The 17,892-nt window shown below is 40.5% G+C and overlaps 1 protein-coding gene across 9 annotated transcripts in view; it reads left to right on the forward strand.

Annotated features, from left to right (window-relative positions):
* Positions 1 to 17,892, forward strand: part of SSBP2 (single stranded DNA binding protein 2) — a 138,320-nt gene that overhangs the window by 88,187 nt on the left and 32,241 nt on the right. For 3 of the 9 annotated variants that reach the window (XM_056847809.1, XM_056847810.1, XM_056847815.1), the window contains 2 exons: positions 1,731 to 1,820; positions 17,553 to 17,636. The exons of 3 other annotated variants lie outside the window; for them this stretch is intronic. In XM_056847809.1, coding sequence (XP_056703787.1) covers positions 1,731 to 1,820; positions 17,553 to 17,636 — 174 coding nt within the window. The remainder of the gene's footprint in view (positions 1 to 1,730; positions 1,821 to 17,552; positions 17,637 to 17,892) is intronic. 3 more of the 9 variants (XM_056847811.1, XM_056847812.1, XM_056847816.1) reach the window with 1 other exon arrangement.

The raw sequence follows: 17,892 nt of genomic DNA on the forward strand, positions 1-17,892 counted from the left end.
TGTCTGTTTATTTTGTATTATCAATGTGTGTGGCAGATCACAGAATTTAAGACCGGTCCCTCTATCTGTCATGACTCTATAATTGAAAATTTGACCTAAGGTAGAAGAAAATAAAGGGAAGAGAGCGATGTGGATGGAGTTAAATTGAGAAAAATGTGTTTTCATTCTTGTTATATGCACTTAGGTTTATATTCAGTAGGGAAGGGGGCTAAGGGATTATGCAGAAGCTTCACAGAAGAATTTGAAAAGCCATTTGAAAGAAGTGGTAGAGGTGGTATCACACAGGTTGTTTAGGGAGGACGTTCGGTACAAAAGGGACAACAAGAGATAATCAGTAGACTTGTTCTGGAGAGGAAGAGTCTTTCAGACAATTGAGAGTCGCCTGCTGGAGGAGTGAAGGATTTGGGGCAAGGATATTTGGGATATGTGAGCAGACAGAAGGGTGGGGCAAGACCATGGCGAACTTTAAAAGTAAAAATGCAGAGTTTGTGCTGTATTTATTAGCAGGCACACATCAAGCTGATACTGAATCTGATACTGAATCAGACCATTGGCCCATCAAGGTCTGTATTGTTTACTCAGACTGGCAGCAGCTCTCTGGGGTCTCAGATAGAGGTCTTTCACATCACCTCCTGCCTGGTCCTTTTAACTGGAGATGCCAGCAATTGAATCTGGGACCTTCTACATTCAAAGCAGAGGCTGATCCACTGAGGCACCGCTCTTCCCCTTCCACGAAGCCTGGGCAGAATTTTAACAAGGGCATTGCATCATTAACAGAGGTCAATGGGAACAGAAGGTGTTTCCAGTCTGAAATCTTGGTCATTTCTTTTTAATTTTATTTCACAGTTGAGTTGTTGCCAGCACTATACTAAAAGAACAAGTATTTTAAGTGATCTATTTGTTTGTTTTTTGGGGAAAGACAGAAGGGGAGGGTTCTGTCGTTCTTACAGCTCCAGTGCTTGCTTCCCTGATAAGTTGTTTCTTATGGTTAAAGGACCTGCTGGAGCAACATGGGTCGTGGCGTGGGGGGCGGGGGACTGCTACAAAAAGAGGCAATTGGTGAAAGGTTGAGACTCTCTTCCCCTTTGTAGGAGCAGAATTCCTTCCACTCACATTAGGGCACCCTTTGGATCCAAGCCAATATCCCAAATATTTCTGGATCATGTTCTTATTTTGGATGTTTTGCCTGGCAAATACTAAGGCAGGGGAGTCAAACTCAATTGTTGCGAGGGCCAGATAAGACATGTCACTTAGTCGGGCCATGCCTCCCCAGCCCAGATTGAGAGTGGGGGGTGCCTGCCTTGGCTGGCTTGCGGGCCGGATAAGAGCTCTCAAGGGGCCGGATCCAGCCCTCGGGCCTTATGTTTGACACCCCTGTACTAAGGTTTGCTGTTTAGACAAACCCAATTTTAGGCTGAGCTTTAGTAGGCCCATACCCAGCCACATGAATGAACTGGTCTTCAGTTAGCTAAATGAATATTGGGGATTCTTCCTTGCTATCTGCCTTTCGTGTGCAACTAGAAGGCCATTTATTCAAGCAACTTAAAGTAACAATTTTGCTTGTGTGTTTTTGAAAATGAGCAGTATTTATGTAAAACTGAGGAAATTTTTTGAAAAATGTCTTGTAGAGGGTATTACGTTCTGCCTTTCCACACTGTGTGGGAGGCAGGATCTTGGTTTTCTGCCGATTGTGCAATGACACAGGTTTATTTTTCCTTTGTTCTTTTCAGAGCGCTGCAGCAGCTCCCAGTCCAGTGCTAGGAAACATTCCCCCAGGAGATGGCATGCCAGTAGGTCCTGTACCACCGGGTTTTTTTCAGGTATTCAGAAAAATTATGATTATAGGAATTTTAGGACTTAGAAATGGGTTCTAGCATTATTTGGTGCTGCTGCAAGAGCTGTTTCAGCTTATACCATGTATAAATGCATAGTATTTAAATATGAAATCTGGGGTGGTGGAAGGGAATTGGGATAGGGCATCTCTGGTGAGTAAGGCAAAAGTTTATGCTGTTTTTAGGTGAGGAGTTGAAATTGTGAAGCAGTGCAAAATTAACCTACTGTGATGAATTGTTAGATGTACAATAACTTCAGTGTACCAGTGAGGTGCGGTTTCTGTACTAACGTAAAGAACTAATGCTTGCTTTACCCTTCCCATTAGTATTCTTTTACCAGGAATGGTATAATTTTGGTACCTTGGGGGTCAGCATTTCTTGTGGGAGACTAGCATTCTGAACTCCAAAAGCTTGAGCTGGCAATATGTATTAAAAGGAGAACATGATTCTGGGTATAGGTCCCTTCTTCATCGTTGTGATGGTTTGTTGTCACCGGTGTTAATGCAGTCCTAGAAACTGGCTTAATCCTATGTAGCTCAAGGACTGGCTACCTGCACTTGTGTGAACGGAAGTAGAAAACTGCTGTGTCTAATTAAATCTGTTAAATGAGAAAAACCATGATCCACAAATGGTCATGAAAGGGAGCTTCTTGTTCCTCAGAGACTGAGAAAAAGGCCAAGTAAATGGGAATGTGTGTAGGGTTCATTGCTTGTTCCTGAATAAAGGAATGGAGCACAGTTAGAAGTTATATTTGTATGTGTGAATGAAAGAGAAAACAGATGCAAAGCTAGAAGCAAGAAGCAATTTGCCTGGAGGGAAGGTATTTCATTGAGTAATGTTCTGTATGGATAGAAGAAAAAAGGATTTGCCATGTTACAGGATAAATGCGTATTGGTGGTTGATTTTTTTGAGCAGAGATGGAGAGGTTGTAGAACTATCCAGAACTTGGAATGTGTTGTTCCCAGGGTGGGTACAAATTGCTTTTTTAAAAAGGCATAGTAGATTTTTAATTCAAAGTTTAGATTTTAAAATCTAACTTGTATTTTACATTTTTTTCAAAATTTCATTAAATACTGTATGCTTAAAAATAAAATCTGGTTTAGTACAAACTGATAAGTCTAAACTAATCTCTCAGAAGCTTTTATCAATGGTGTTGAGTTGAAGGCTGGTTTTCTTTGGAAGACTCAATGGGTAGCAAATACCTAATTTTTGATGTTAAGAATATAAACAAGTCATGTATATATTATCGTGAGATTCCTTTTCGATCTAGTGGCAAGTAGATCACCTCTGGCATGAGATCTGTTACTTTATTCCTTCAAATCAGTTATCTGTCTATCTGTCTATCTGTCTGTCTGTCTGTCTATCTATCTATCTATCGGATTTTTATCCTGTCCCTCTCTGACCAAAGTTGGGCTCAGTGTGGCTTAAAACCAATATAACAATCTTGGATGGCCCAGGCTAGCCTGATCTCGTCAGATCTCAGAAGCTAAGCAGGGTCAGCCCTGGTTAGTATTTGGATGGGAGACCACCAAGGAATACCAGGATTGCTGGGCAGAGGAAGGCACTGGCAAACCACCTCTGTTAGTACCTTGCCATGAAAACCCCAAAAAGGGTCGCCATAAGTCGGCTGCAACTTGAAGGCACTTCACACACACAATACATATAGATTACTTTTTAAAATGTCCAGTACAAAATCCAGAAATTTCACATTATTGGATCCAGAGGCATCAATAAAGCATATATAAAACCCTCAGTCAGGAGAGGAAGGTGGGTGGGCAGATGGAATAGGCTTAACTGTACAGTAAGCAGGAACAGGGAGGCCAGTTTTGATGAAAACCACTGCTGCCCTCAACCATAGGCCTGGCAGAACATCTCCGTCTTGCAGGCCCTGCGGAACTGAGCTAAGTCCGGCAGGGCCCTTGTCTCATTCGACAGAGAGCTTGCTCTGATGTATGCTCAAGTTACCAATATATGAATATCTGACTGGACCAATCAAAAATCATGGATATTCACTTCTCATGGGGAAATACTGGTTTGTCCAGTGACTCCCAGCCATAGCTTCTACTGAGTTTTGGACACATATTCCTTATCTTATGCATGGCTGCTTAGGAACACATTCACTGGAATTTATTTCTAAATAAGTGAGCGTAGGATGGAAGCCTTAGACTTCCAACCAATGATCTGGTTCAGTGTCCTTTCATGTGTATAGTCAGACAAAAAAATTACCTCTTCTACTAGCTACATGGGCTGTATGACCAATTTTGTTTTGTTTTGTTTCTTGATTGTATAAAGACAATTTCAAACAAAAACATTTTAATTGTTATAGCAACCAAGTTAGTATGTGCAGTTGTTAAGTAAATGAATTTCACAGTGGCATTTTAAAATTTAAATTAGTGATTTGTGGTCATTTTTTTCTTGGAAATTTACATCATTCAAATCAATCTACACTGGTTATTCTATGTCCAAATTGTGCTATACATTGTTAATTCAACAAATACATTCGTTGGTGAGCAATATCAATCTTCATGTGTACTTCAGTAAATAGTTATTGTCAATTTGATTAATGTACACTTAAACTATAGACAAAGAAAACACTTTCCTGTTTACTTCTATTTTCCCCTGTCCTATTCCTTTCATTGATGTAATAGTAAACTTTGGTCCTACAATCCATAGTTAAAATGTGAAAGTGGCATTTTACCATCAGTACAGTAAAGCAGGATATAAACAATTTAATTACCAAGCACAGCATAATAAGGAAAGCTGGTTATTTTGTGAGGGAATAGCAGTTTGTTTTAGTAATCTAGATGCATGCCTATTAATACTAACATTGTAACTCTAGTACAGCAGTTCCCAAACTGTGCTCCATGGAGCACTTGGTGCTCCTTGAAACATCTAGTGCTCTGTGAAGAGATTGGGGAGGAAATACTACTGTCATTCAGTTTAGTATTTAGGTGCTAGGTGAAAATTAGTACTCCGTGATGAATTTCTCTTCTGAAAAGTGCTCCATGACTCAAAAAGTTTGGGAACCGCTGCTCTAGTATATTTAGTGTATCTTCTCAGCTGTGTAGGATTGCTTTGGTACTCTGTGGTTGTTAACCCTTGTTCGGGAATTAGCCCAGTTTGATCCATCAAATGTTACTTTAAGAGTGTAGAAAAATGGTGTAATATTAGACTTATTATGTAGTCCTTCATGCAGAGGACTACACAAATGATGTCCAGTTTATGCTATGCTTACTCATAAAGAGGGAGGTTGTATGAACTGGAACCTTGCTCATCATGCTTCTGTGCGAATGGGGCTTACTTACATGGTTCTGTTGAACGACTGTGCACCTGATAGTCTGCTGAGCGAAAGAGTCAGCTGAATTGTCTGAACTGGGCTTGGTTCTTGTGTCTGCTTAGCTGATGCACAATATTGTCGTTTCCTCATTGGATGGGATGTTTGTAGTAGAATTCTTCTAAGGTTATAGTCATACTTTATAAGACCTCAAAATGGCAATTAAAATTGGAAGAGGAGCTTGTGATCAGTTGTATTTTATTCATTGTCGTTTCTGACTTCAGGCAGGCTAAAATCCTGTCCCCACTACCACCCACTATAAAATGCAAACTGCTTGACATCAGGTCTGACATTCTTTCTAGTATCAACCTACCTACAAGTTAATATTCGCAGTTCCTGAAATGTCCTGAGTCTAGTGGGGCTGTTGTCACTGTGCAACATACACAGCTTTATCATATAAATATATTGTCTTCTATTTCCCTCAATATATTGATCTTTGTTCCAGGTAGGACATTAAGCTGTGCACTCATTCTATTTGGGGAAAGTGTACCACATACTAAACAAAAAGTAGTAGTCACTGGATAATGATAACACGGGCTGAGACTGTCAGTATAATTGCACCAAAAGGAGAAACAATGAATAGAGTACCCATATAAACCATATAAACAAGAGCAAGGCATTAACTGCCAGAAGGAAGAAAAATTATTCGCTCTGGTCAGAAGCATTTCTGTGGCCTTTTTATCGTTATTAATTTAGAGATTAACTAGAAAGTTCAGAAAGCAGTTGAATTAAAGTATATTTAATTATTTCATAAGACAAAGTGGTATCATGTGTAAAAATGAAATGTTTGCATTCACCATTCCTGACAATCTAGCATAGCGATAGTGGTATCTTCCAGAGAACAATAGGGCTGCTTAGAAGATCATAGAGAAAACTAGTAACAGTGGACAAATTTTTGTGAAGAATGATTGGATGTGTTCTAGATAGCATTCTCAGTTAACTTGGGTCAACAGCAGGCACAAACACAACTGCACAAACTGTGTGCCTTGGTGTCTCATAACATGAGACATGAAACGTGAGTTGGGGTCCCCCAATCCGACTTGCGACATCTGATTGGGACTTACCTTCAAAATAGTGTGTGTGGGGGGCAGGGATCAGCTGCAAAGCACAGAATAAGGGGCTCCAGCCTTCCCTCCTGCACTGCTTTCAACAGCAAAAAATGGTTGCAGGAGGCCATTTGTCCAGTTCTGGAAACCCATTTAATGTCACATGTAATGATTAAACTTTCAGTATGTGGCAGAAACCTCTGCACTGGGTTTTCATGACATATATTCAGGTATTTAACAGACCTCTCTGTTCCATGTGGATTCTCTGGTTGCATCTTGATTTTTCCTCATACAAGGGTTGGATCCAACAATTCTCTTCCTTTCAGAGCCTTGCTGTAGTGGGTAAAACTTCTCACCTGCAGGACCCCAGCCTGTGCTCCTGTATAAGAAAAATAGCTGGTTAGCATGTGAAATCCTGCTTTCTATCACTTGTACAAGTGCAAGCATATTCATATGCGTAACTGTACAATTTAGCTTTGGGATCATGAAATCCAGCTAAATCAGTGCCTGCCAAATATTTTTAGATTACAAATAAGACAATGGCACATAAGATAGGCAATGTGTCATCTTCAGTGGGCAAATAGACTGAGGGCATTCACATGGGCATTCACATACTCCTATGACGATTTTCAGTTTTCTATGTTCTCTCATGCCCACTACTTTCCTGAGATGGAAGAAAATCCAGAGCAGCTTTATGGGGTACATTATTTTCTTTTCTTTTTAAAAAAAAGGTACAGCTCATGGTGTATTTATAATTTTGTTTATGAATATACATGTAGAGCAGATAAGCAAACAGGTATACACACTTCCATGGAGATAGATCACGATGGGTAGCCATGTTTGTCTGTACCAGTGGAAAAGAGGAAGAGTCCAATAGCACCTTAAAGACTAACAAAATTTCTAGCAGGGTAGAACCACAGCTCACTGAAGCTCATACTCTGCTCACGAAAGCTCATAGCCTGCCAGATATTTTGTTAGTCTTTAAGGTGCTACTGGACTTGTCCTCTTTTCTACTGGTACACACACTGTCAGAGTGGTAGTTTTAAAGCAGCAACCACACCTACCTATCTTCTTACAAAAGAGGAGATCACTGTTACAGGTTCCCAGGGCTGTTTCTTGCCAATCAGCATATCCTTCCATTTTGCATGTAGCACAGTGGAGGAATCCGGTTTAAAAGTTATGTCTGGTTACCTGTGACATACAAATGCAGGTACATAGCTTAACAGGAGCTCATTTTCTCCCACACTCAAGAATTCAACCATGGTTTGTGGGAAGAGAAGCTATCTCCAATTAAACTGCACTCTTGCATTTATACAGTAATACATAACTGGAGTTAGTTGTAAATCAGGATTCCTTCATTGCACTGTTTTGTGATATATGAGGGAGGAGAGATACATGTAAGTCCAGCAAAAAGCTGGTTTGTGCACGTGCAGGCTTAATGCTGGCTTGATGTGATGTCCAAATGCAGCCAGAGACTTCTTTTCTCTGTGTGCACGATCCCTGCCACCTTAAAGGAGAGGGGCTGCAGTTTAGAAGTACCGTCTCGTGTTGCAATTGTAAAAGGCAGGAAACCAGATGAAGAAAAAGCTGTAGTGATGAACTTGAATGATTCACATGAGAACTGATATGTCTGGAGCCATCACTTTCAGAAGTGCCGAGCTTGCAAAAGTATATCTGGTAATAGTTCTGGATGTTCAATATATCGATCAGTAAGAATCATGAACTGGTGTCGGAAAAAAATATAATTTTGGTATTGGGGGCTATGTTTCTGGATCTGAATCACTGTCCCTGTCAGTATAATGTTTTACAGATTGAATCCTAGACAAAAGTCTTACAACTGATTTATATGTGTTTGTTTTTTTAAGTAGGAACCAAAGGTAATAAATAGCCATTTGCTGCAGGGGAGGGCCTCTGCCGTGTGCACCACATGGGTGTGTGGATAATGAATGCTGATTCCAAGAGCTGTTCTGTTTGGGTCAGTGGATAGAATAAACATTACTCCCCATAGCAGGGAAGATCAAACCAGAGAGCTTTTCAGCAGCAGCAAGGGTAGATAAGTAATATGAATCTGTCCTAATGGTGATCATAATGGTGTTGGCACAGTTGCTGTCTTCCCCCATGGTCCTGCAGTTGGTACGTTCCTTTTATTTGTAATCTTTGATTGTGTGTGTAGGGTGGGCGAGAACATGGTTCACCCAGAAAGGGCAAGTTTGCTGTTGAATCTGCTTACTTCAATACCATTTTGCATTCCATTTCAAATGTTATGTTTACATTAGAAAAGAAACAAATGGAGAATAGGATAGAATATGTACAAGGGAGAATTAAGGCTGAGTCAAACTACTTAACCATTTTTAAGTCCGTCAGATTTCAAAAATTGTGCCCTGTGTTAGGTCTGAGCGCTCCATCTTGAAATAGTCATTGATAGTAATTTGGAATTGGTTATGTGTTACCTGGCAGTGAAATTCTTTGACATACCACACTGCATAATCTAATGCACACGTTTTCTAATTTGTTGCTGTCAGTGATGTCATTACACTGGGTATTAGCATGTCATGATATTTTCAGTGAGGAACTTATCGGCTGCACAGCAGTCTCAAAGAACTCACTTACAGGAACCTGTAACACTGTGATGCGATGGAGAGCATCACAAAATGCTGTATTCTGTATCACATTTGGCAGTATGAGAATAGTTACATTTAAATGAAACTGAAACATGAGAAAATCAAAACAGGAGGAAAAACCCTTCCATGTAATACCCAAGTGTTGTGTATACCTTCCTAAATTTGAGGGTTATATTTCAGCCATATTAGATCTGGGAGAAGTGATATCCTTATAGTGCTAAACAATATCTGCATCCAGGGCATTAAACTCAATCTGTTACAAGCAATTGAATTCTCCGACGAATGACATTGAATCTTTACTCTTTTCATTTGCAATTTGTTTTAATTGTAGAACTTGAGACTTAAACTCTTGTCCCATCTTCATTTTGTGTAAGACAGCCATAGGACAAGATCCAGTGTTTCTTCTCTGTCTCACCTGTACCTGTACTTAAGTGGGAAACATAGGGATGATGTGAATTTCCACCCACAGCCCATTGACTGGCATGGGATGCCACAGAGGGATCCCTCACCGACCTTGGCAATCAGACTTTTTGGGGCATGGGAGATTGTAGCTGGAACCAAGGGGAACCAAGAATACCCTCTGGACAAGCTAAAGATCAGTGTTTTGGATCTGGCCCTTTGTATTTTTTTCATCCAAAAGCAGTCATGCAGAGAATATAATTCAGTTGATAATTTACTCAAAGGATGCACCAGTACTGTTAACTCTTAAAGCTCTGAGAGGAACAGATCTTTCTCACACATTCACTTTAATTTTGTGGAAATTACAAGTTAGTGGCTAAACTGCTTAGTGACCAGAAAACATTGATCTGCTTATGTGCAGCTAGAAAATATAGGAAATGTGTGAACTGTTACAGTAATCGTTTTTGATGCATTCTTATGAGCTGTCTTCTTCCCAAATATGAATTGTATATTTGATCATCACAGCTAGTAACAGCCAGTGGTGTTCATAGAACGGTAGATACTGATAAGGAAGGAAGTGTTGACAGCAAGTTTGAAAGTCGTATTTTATATGTTGTTCTTATGTAAAGGCTAATGAAAAGAAACTAGGTAAGATTGTCATGCCATCTAGTGGCTGTTGGATTCTCTGCACTTGCCTTTAAGAGTAACACAGGCTTATTGTGTTGGAGCAGAGTGGCTATTATAGTGTAAGGTCTTATTATCACCATTATATACTTTATGTAGTATATTAAGTACAGTAAACTGGGTTACAATAATGCAGTTGCCACTTCATTATTCCTGATAAGGGTTGCTGTGATTACTAAACAGAAAACTTAGGGTGAAGGTTAAAAGATAATTGTCGAAGGCTTTCATGGTCAGAGTTCATTGGTTCTTGTTAAAAGATAAGTTCAGCCATTTATATTTAAAAAATAGTCATATGTTTTTGTAATGTTCTATAAAATAAACTTTCTCTTGGCCTACTAAGTACCTAAAAGAGTCACCTGAATCATCTTAATTTACCATGTCCTGAGGATGTCAGTAGTCCATTCAACTTGTTTACAGTATAGGTATGTTTGTATAGTCGTAGAACCCTGATCTCTCAGATTGAGTAAGGTTTATGTTCCTCTCCCCTCCCCAGCAATTACACCCACCCAAACATTCTTATTAACCCCTAGTCCCCACTTTATTCAGGCTTATGCAGGACAACTTGTGGAAATACAGAGAGCGTAATCAGCAAGTAGTGAGGTTCCCAATCTAAATTTTGCTGACAAAATATAGCATCCTGACATGAAGCACAACTGTGACTAAACAATATTAATCAGTTTCCAAATTTTATTTTTGTTCTGGTTTGTTGTATTTGTTATGGTTTGTTGAATTATTGTCTGCAAACAGGTGTGCAAATTATATGGTGGAAAGATATTGACATGCTGATAGAGGACGGCTAGCACTTTATGGATAAAATCTTTTCTTTATCATCTGCAAAAACATCTTGTGTTTCCTGTTACTCTTCAGAGTAAATCCTTGATTATTCAGTTTGATTTCGCTTCTCTTTATTGAAACAGAATGGCTCAGTACTGGGAAGGCAGGGTGGTGTAGTGGATAGAGTGTCAGGCTACCAATGGGGAGGATGAGATTCAACTTTCCACTCTCATGAAGTTGGCTGTCACATTTTCTAAGCCTAACTTGCTTCACAAGGTTGTTGTGAGCATCGAATACATGGAAGAACTGTGGACACAGTTATGTGTTACTTGCTGAAAGGGTGGGGATAGACATTTAATAAATACTCACATTACTTGCATTTTGTTATAGAGGAGGGGAAGGAGTCGTTTTGAGCCATCCATGGCAAAACAATAGAAAGAGTTTCAAAAAATTCTATTAAACACATGAAGCTGCCTTACACTGAATCAGACCCTTGGTCCATCAAAGTCAGTATTGTCTTCTCAGACCAGCAGTGGCTCTCCAGGGTCTCAGGTACAGGTCTTTCACATCACCTACTTGCCTAGTCCCTTTAAGTAGAGATGCCGGGGATAGGACCTTCTGCATGCCAAGCAGTTGCTCTACCACTGAGCCATGGCCCCTCCCCAATTCTTTCCCTTGCTGACAGAAAGATTCTAGGGGGGAAAGGCAGCAAGCAATAGTTTTCTTTCAAGCCATGTATGGGTTGGAAGTGAGTACAGACCTGAAGGAAAAAAGCTTGGAAAGTATTTTGGGGGAAAGTACCTATGAATAGAGGGTTCTTGCTGTACAAAAGAGTTATTTACTATTTATGGGTTGGATCCAGCCATCTTTTCCACTGCTGAAAAAAGGAGAGGGATCCCTTTTGACCTCTAGAAAGGCTATGCAGGGGGTCATGGGACCCGCATGGACAAAAGCAGTGTGGGATGGTGGTTGTACTAAGGATGGGAACTGGATGAGGTTGAAGGGGAAATCCAGCAGGATCAAACCCTGTGTAGTGAATAGTGACAGAATTGAAGTATTCTTAAGAGCTGCAGCGTAAAGGATTCCCCCCTCCTGTTCAACAAAGCCAGCCTAGAGAAAATGCCATCTAATTTTATATTCTTGAGTCAGCCATGGTTCAGCACTTTGCCGAAGCTACTGTCTCCTTCAGGCTTTGTTTTCCCAGAACAAGACCTAGACAATTGCTAGCTGTAACAGATTCAAAAGATTACAAACTTGTACTTGTTCATGTAAATGTTATATCCTGCTCACTTCCAAAGGCATAATGTCGTTAAAAGCCAAAATTCAAAGGAGGTATTTATGCTCCCCAGTTTTCCCATGCAGTTGTTACAAGGTTAAAACAGACTTGCATGGCATCTGGAGCTAAAACCATTTACTTGTTTCGGAGTGAAAGCTCCTGCTGGAAAATTTTCAAAGAAAGCTACGGCTACTCATGTGGCTCTCTTACAGCATGAATGACTACTGCATATCACGAGGTGGCGAACCTATGGCACAAGTGCCAGAGGGGGCACTCAGAGCCCTCTCTGTAGGCATGCGCGGCCTGGCCAACTTCCCCGAGGCTGCAGTAAGTGGGTGATCCTGAGGTAACACGGCGACGTCGCCTTGCTTTCCCGCCGTCGCAGGGATTCCTCCCCTGGTATGATTGCCAAAGATAGGACTTTTTGGAGGACTTTGATTCATAGGCACTTAACACACACACACGATTGCCAACCTCCAGTTGGGGCCTGGGAATCTCCCGGAATTACAACCGACTGCCACTCTACACAGATCAGTTCCCCTGGAGAAAATGGCAGCAGGAGGGTGGACTCTATGGCATTATACCCCGCTGAAATCCCTCCCCAAACTCCGCTGTCCCCCAGATCTCCAGGAATTTCCCGGCCTGGAGTTAGCAACCGTATCCCCATGGCATACTCCTTACAAGCACAGTGTGTTTTTCCCAGGAGAAAACTGTTCCAACAGACACACAGGGCATTTGTGTGTCACTCACCCGAGCAAGGCCTGCTGCAGGCCCACCCTGCAAAAGGGCAAAATCAACAACTGCTAGGGTTGGCACTTTGCAATAAATAAGTGGGTTTTGGGTTGCAGTTTGGGCACTTGGTCTCTAAAAGCTTCTCCATCACTGGCATATCATGATGGTGTTTTTCTTGCCAGCCTTAATTCTGAGCACTTCATTGCAACTCTACAAATGTGAATGGAATTCACACATGGATGTCTACCTGTTGGCAGAAAACATGAAACAAACGAACAAACAAGTTAATGCAGAAATTGACTTGTTGCAGAATACTGTATTGTAAGCAAGAGTGTATGCGCCAATGAAGCACCTTAAAAGACTCCTTTTAAATGTGTCTTCTAAAGGTTTTGCTGCCCACACAGTCTGGGAATATACTAGTCCAAGCAGTGTGGGTTTCCATGTACCATCTATACCAAAATTGGGGATTAGTAGTCTACACCACTGCTACTAAGTCTGGATCTTTGAGCAGTAGGGTATCAAACAAGTCTCTTGCTTGCCACAGGGAGGGCTGGTGATTTGCTACTGTGTATGTGTTACCTGTGGGCTCTTATGACATCTCCTGAAGGCCTGTATTATGTTCAGGAGGGATTTGTGAGTTGCTCTTTATCCTCAGAAGAAATTCTGTATTGCCTTGGCAATTCACCTACCCTACCTCTACATGCTGGTAGACCCAAGTAGTGTGGTGAGATTGCAGATAGACATATATTACTTGCATTGTCAGTTTTATAGTGTGAGAGAGAGCCATGTGGTACTTATCTCTCATGGTCTGCTACTTTAGAATGCACGTGGGGGTGGTCACATATTTGAAAGTGCTCCACTATGAAATTGCCTTTCATAGAAACTAATATATTAGGGACGGGAATGGCCCTAATATATTAGATCTTCGCTCCAGCATGTTAGATTTCCGTAGCCTTGTGGCGCAGAATTACTCTAGCTAGTAAATGCACTGGGAGAATTAAACTACTCTAAATGTTTCACTTGGCTCGAAGGAAGGGGACTAGAGGGGGTTAAGTCTATAGCTGGAGCAGCAGTGAAATTTTAAAACATCCTAGCTGATTATGAAGAGCAAGACTTGAAAAACATTTTATAAATATGTAGCAATTATTTTAAGTGATTGCAGCTCTATGCATATTTGTGCTGTGAAAATATATTTAAGCATTTTCTGGTGGGAACATTTATTTCCATGAGCAGCTTAAAAAGTTGACTTTTTGCCTTCTACTATAAAACACTGAAAAGACAGTTTGGAGAATCTACTCTTGTAGTCGAAAGAGTATTGTTTGTACGAATCTGACATGTGCCACCACAAACCTGAATCTCTCCTTGTGTTGGTAACATTTTGCCATACCCCTAGGTCCATGAGAGTATCTCCATCAGCAGCTACTGTCACTGTAGTATTAAGACATTTTTAGTCATATTTTAATCCTAATGGGAACCAAATTAATTTAGCTCCTCAAATAACAAACTGTACCTGCACACATGTACAGCTAGCCATAAATGCATGACTTACCTTCTATATGCCTTACAAAGTCAACCTGTCATCAACCTGTAATAAGACTGTCTCCACTATTGAGTCATGTTGGAAAATGAGGACAGTACAGATCTGTTTGATTTTTTAAAGCCAAGTTATCAAGGGCTGCTGCTGTCCTACCACTCACCTCCCCGCCCCCAGCTCACAACCTGCCCTTCACTTAAGTATAAATGGGGATGCATACAAGCATAAGACCTCCCATGTGCATGACTTTGATTTAAAGTCTATGTTGTTTGTAATTTATAAGAACATCCACACCTAACTATAACAAGATTCCAGCAGGGCCAGTCTCTATATGGGTAAGTGTAGGTACATGGGAAATTATGCAGAATTCACAGGGCAGGCATAATTGAGACCCAGCGTGGTGTAGTGGTTAAGAGTGGTGGTTTGGAGCGGTGGACTCTGATTTGGAGAACCAGGTTTGATTCCCCACTCCTTCACATGAGTGGCGGAGGCTAATCTGGTGAACTGGATTTGTTTCCTCACTCCTACACATGAAGCCAACTGGGTGACCTTGGGCAAGACTAAAAATTTAAACTGTGACAATGGTGCTAAAGACTGCTCAGGTAGTGGAGATAGGCAAGCTGGCCATCTCTCACCCATGGCAAGCAGCCCTCTATCCGCATGATCAATATACTTCATCTTGTGTTATATCTATCAGGTGGATCTACGCATATTGAACTTTGCAAATATTAATTAAAGTGCACATACTAGGGTGACACAATTTAGATTCCCCCACCCCCACCCCGCCACAAATACACTCTTTCAAGGCAAGACGATTTAAAGCCTAGCATGTTGTGGCTTGTTAAAAAGTGCATTGAGTCACTCTGTGTTCTTCCAAAACTGTACTAAACATGCTCAACTAACACAAATGTGAAAGGTGAAAGCTAAAACATCAGTAATTAAAGTTCTGCAGTTGTTTTGAATTAACGTTTAGGAAACAGGAGAATACTTTCCCTTATTTTCACTGAGTGGAATCCTTCAGTTTTTGTTGCTTTTCCCAGCAGCTCTCTGTGATCTGCTCGTGCAAAACAGGACACAGCACAGAGGGCTACGATGAGAAAGGACAGGACATTCCACGAGTAGAGTGTTTTGTGCTAGTGAAAGATGTGCTGTATCCATGCTGCTTAGCTCTCTTTGTCTACAAGAGTCCTGTATATTCAGAAATGGCTTTTCGTGGATCCAGAGGTTGCTATGGGAATGGGAAGTTCCACTTCCATGGGTGGAAGGAACTCACAGGGTTGGACCCCACAATGCGTTAGCAGAAGGTACTTATGACTACAGAGATTTCTGGTATTCATCTCCCTTCAGCAGTTCTTTATGACCCCAAGAAACTTAATTCCCCGGGTTGCAAAACCTGTATGGACAGCCACACGGTTTGGGATGTTGCAGTGGGTAGGGGAAAGAGGGCAAAATTGCCCTTTTTGTCTCTTCTGTCAGTGCTTCTGGCAGCACAGCTGAAGAAGAAAGTAATAATTTCACTCCACTCTCCTACCACTGCAGCCTCCTGAGCCATGTGGCTATTACTCTATGCAGGTCCCACAACCTAGGGAATCTGCAGTTCTTGTATCTCTGGATCTTGGGTTTCCAACCCCTGGCATGTAGGATTCGATCTGTTAATGTTATGCTACAGCAAAATTACAGGTTATATATACAAGTTATATGTAGGCTTGCAACCTCTTTTGGAAACCTGTTTTCAGAGTGGGAACAAAGTAGAAGTGTGTGTTTAAACCTTTCGTTGCCAGCCATTTCCTTATTCCAAAATGGTGCCCAAGCTCTTGGGTGGGGGTGGCATGAGGAGGAATTTCAGCCCCTTCCAGAATTTCAGAATGCATTTTCATGGCAACCTCTTGTTATCATGTGGTGCTGAACAAGAGATTAAAAATTGATAACCATGGCTAATGGGAAAATACAAATGTGGATTACCAGAATATTTTTAATCCCTAATATAACTCTCTTGGCATCTATATATTTGAATCATTAACCTACTTTTTCATATCTGTTCATCAATGCTGGTGTGATACGCTCGTCCATTGTCATTCCACTTCATTAGCCCATTCTATTACAGACAAGGTACAAATTAGTTTTTCATTTGTTATGGTACTATGTCTGGTGGCTTCCGCCCCACTTCACTGCTCACAATTTCCAGAATCCTGTTGCTTTAGGCTGTTTGCTTGTCTTATAGCATTTATAACCCTGCTGTTTTTATTTATTTTACTAAGTAAAAGGTGTGTTAATGTTCTTGGGGATTGCATGCATGCCTGCCCAAACTGCTGTGCTGCTTGTACCAAAGCATAACCAGAAAATCATTAAAAGAATTATTTAAAATTTTCTGCAGAACATGTGGTCAAATGTTTGTGCTGCTGTATCCAGAAACAATGCTAGTATGACATGTTTATGATGATACTGCATAGATTTTGGTTCTCTCCATGATATACTTGATCAAAAATTCAAAATGTGATAAAGCAAATCTTCTTTGGTGTTCATGGTAATAGAAACAATGCATAAGAGCATCATAAAGATTATACTATTCCATTTCTGTTATGCTTAATTTGTGGAGGGGAATTGGAATAACAAAGTCAAAATGAAGCCAATGCTTTAGATGTATTATTACAATGTGAAAACAGGAATGGATTTTGATTTATTGGGTGAATTATGATGCTGATTCTCATTCAGTTCATGAATTTGTTTTAGTTAAGGTTGAGAGTAACTTCCAGAGAACCAAACAAAGCAAATATTGACTTACTACAAATTTATTTTCCCCTACTTACTACAAATTTATTTTCCCCTTTACTAACGTTTTAACATATTTCACACTATATATGGCTGTAATTTTTTTAATACATACAAGACATAAAAGACATAAGTAGATTTGAGGGTCATTGTTCCTTTTCTCCAGATCCTAAATATTTGTACCCAGCATCACTGTAACGCTTCTGCAATCAGGTATTTCAAAATGTTTCATGTTGTCTCAATGTTGCATGATGTGTCCTAATTACTGGTCATAGGACCATGTTTGCACAAGACCACATATGGAGTTAAGAGTATTTATTGGTTATGTGGTCTACTAAGTGGGTTTTGGCCATCATATTTGGAACTGACTTTGTAAAGTTCTCAAATTGATGCTGGTATGTTGAACTGAAGAGAGCAGTGTGCTGACCCTCAAAGGAACTGATCTCTCAAGTTCCACGTAATGGTCCATCCAGGAAAATGTTGGAATGAAATAGGGAAAATAGCCTAGAACAAATGTTTCTAATCTTTCCCCCAATTTTATTAATCCATAGGGGCCTGCAGGTTCACAGCCTTCACCCCATGCACAGCCCCCCACTCAAAACCCCAGCAATCCCACGATGGGACCTCATGGTCAGGTAGGAAGGTATACAAAAGAACCCATCTGAAACACCTTACTTGCAACTGCCATTACAATGATAGTTTTCTCATTTCAAATTTGCCATTTAACTTTCCTTCTCCACCCAAAGTGGTTCATATTTCAGACCAGATGCTCTGTAGTATTCATCTTCAGTACTTTCTTCCAGTAATACATTGAATCACATTTCCCTGCTGTGTCCCCCTTTCGCCATATTCTCACTTATTTACTTAATAAATGACGTGGTTTGTTCATTT

This window comes from Euleptes europaea, chromosome 4 (genome assembly GCF_029931775.1).
Source record: "Euleptes europaea isolate rEulEur1 chromosome 4, rEulEur1.hap1, whole genome shotgun sequence".
Taxonomy (NCBI): domain Eukaryota; kingdom Metazoa; phylum Chordata; class Lepidosauria; order Squamata; family Sphaerodactylidae; genus Euleptes; species Euleptes europaea.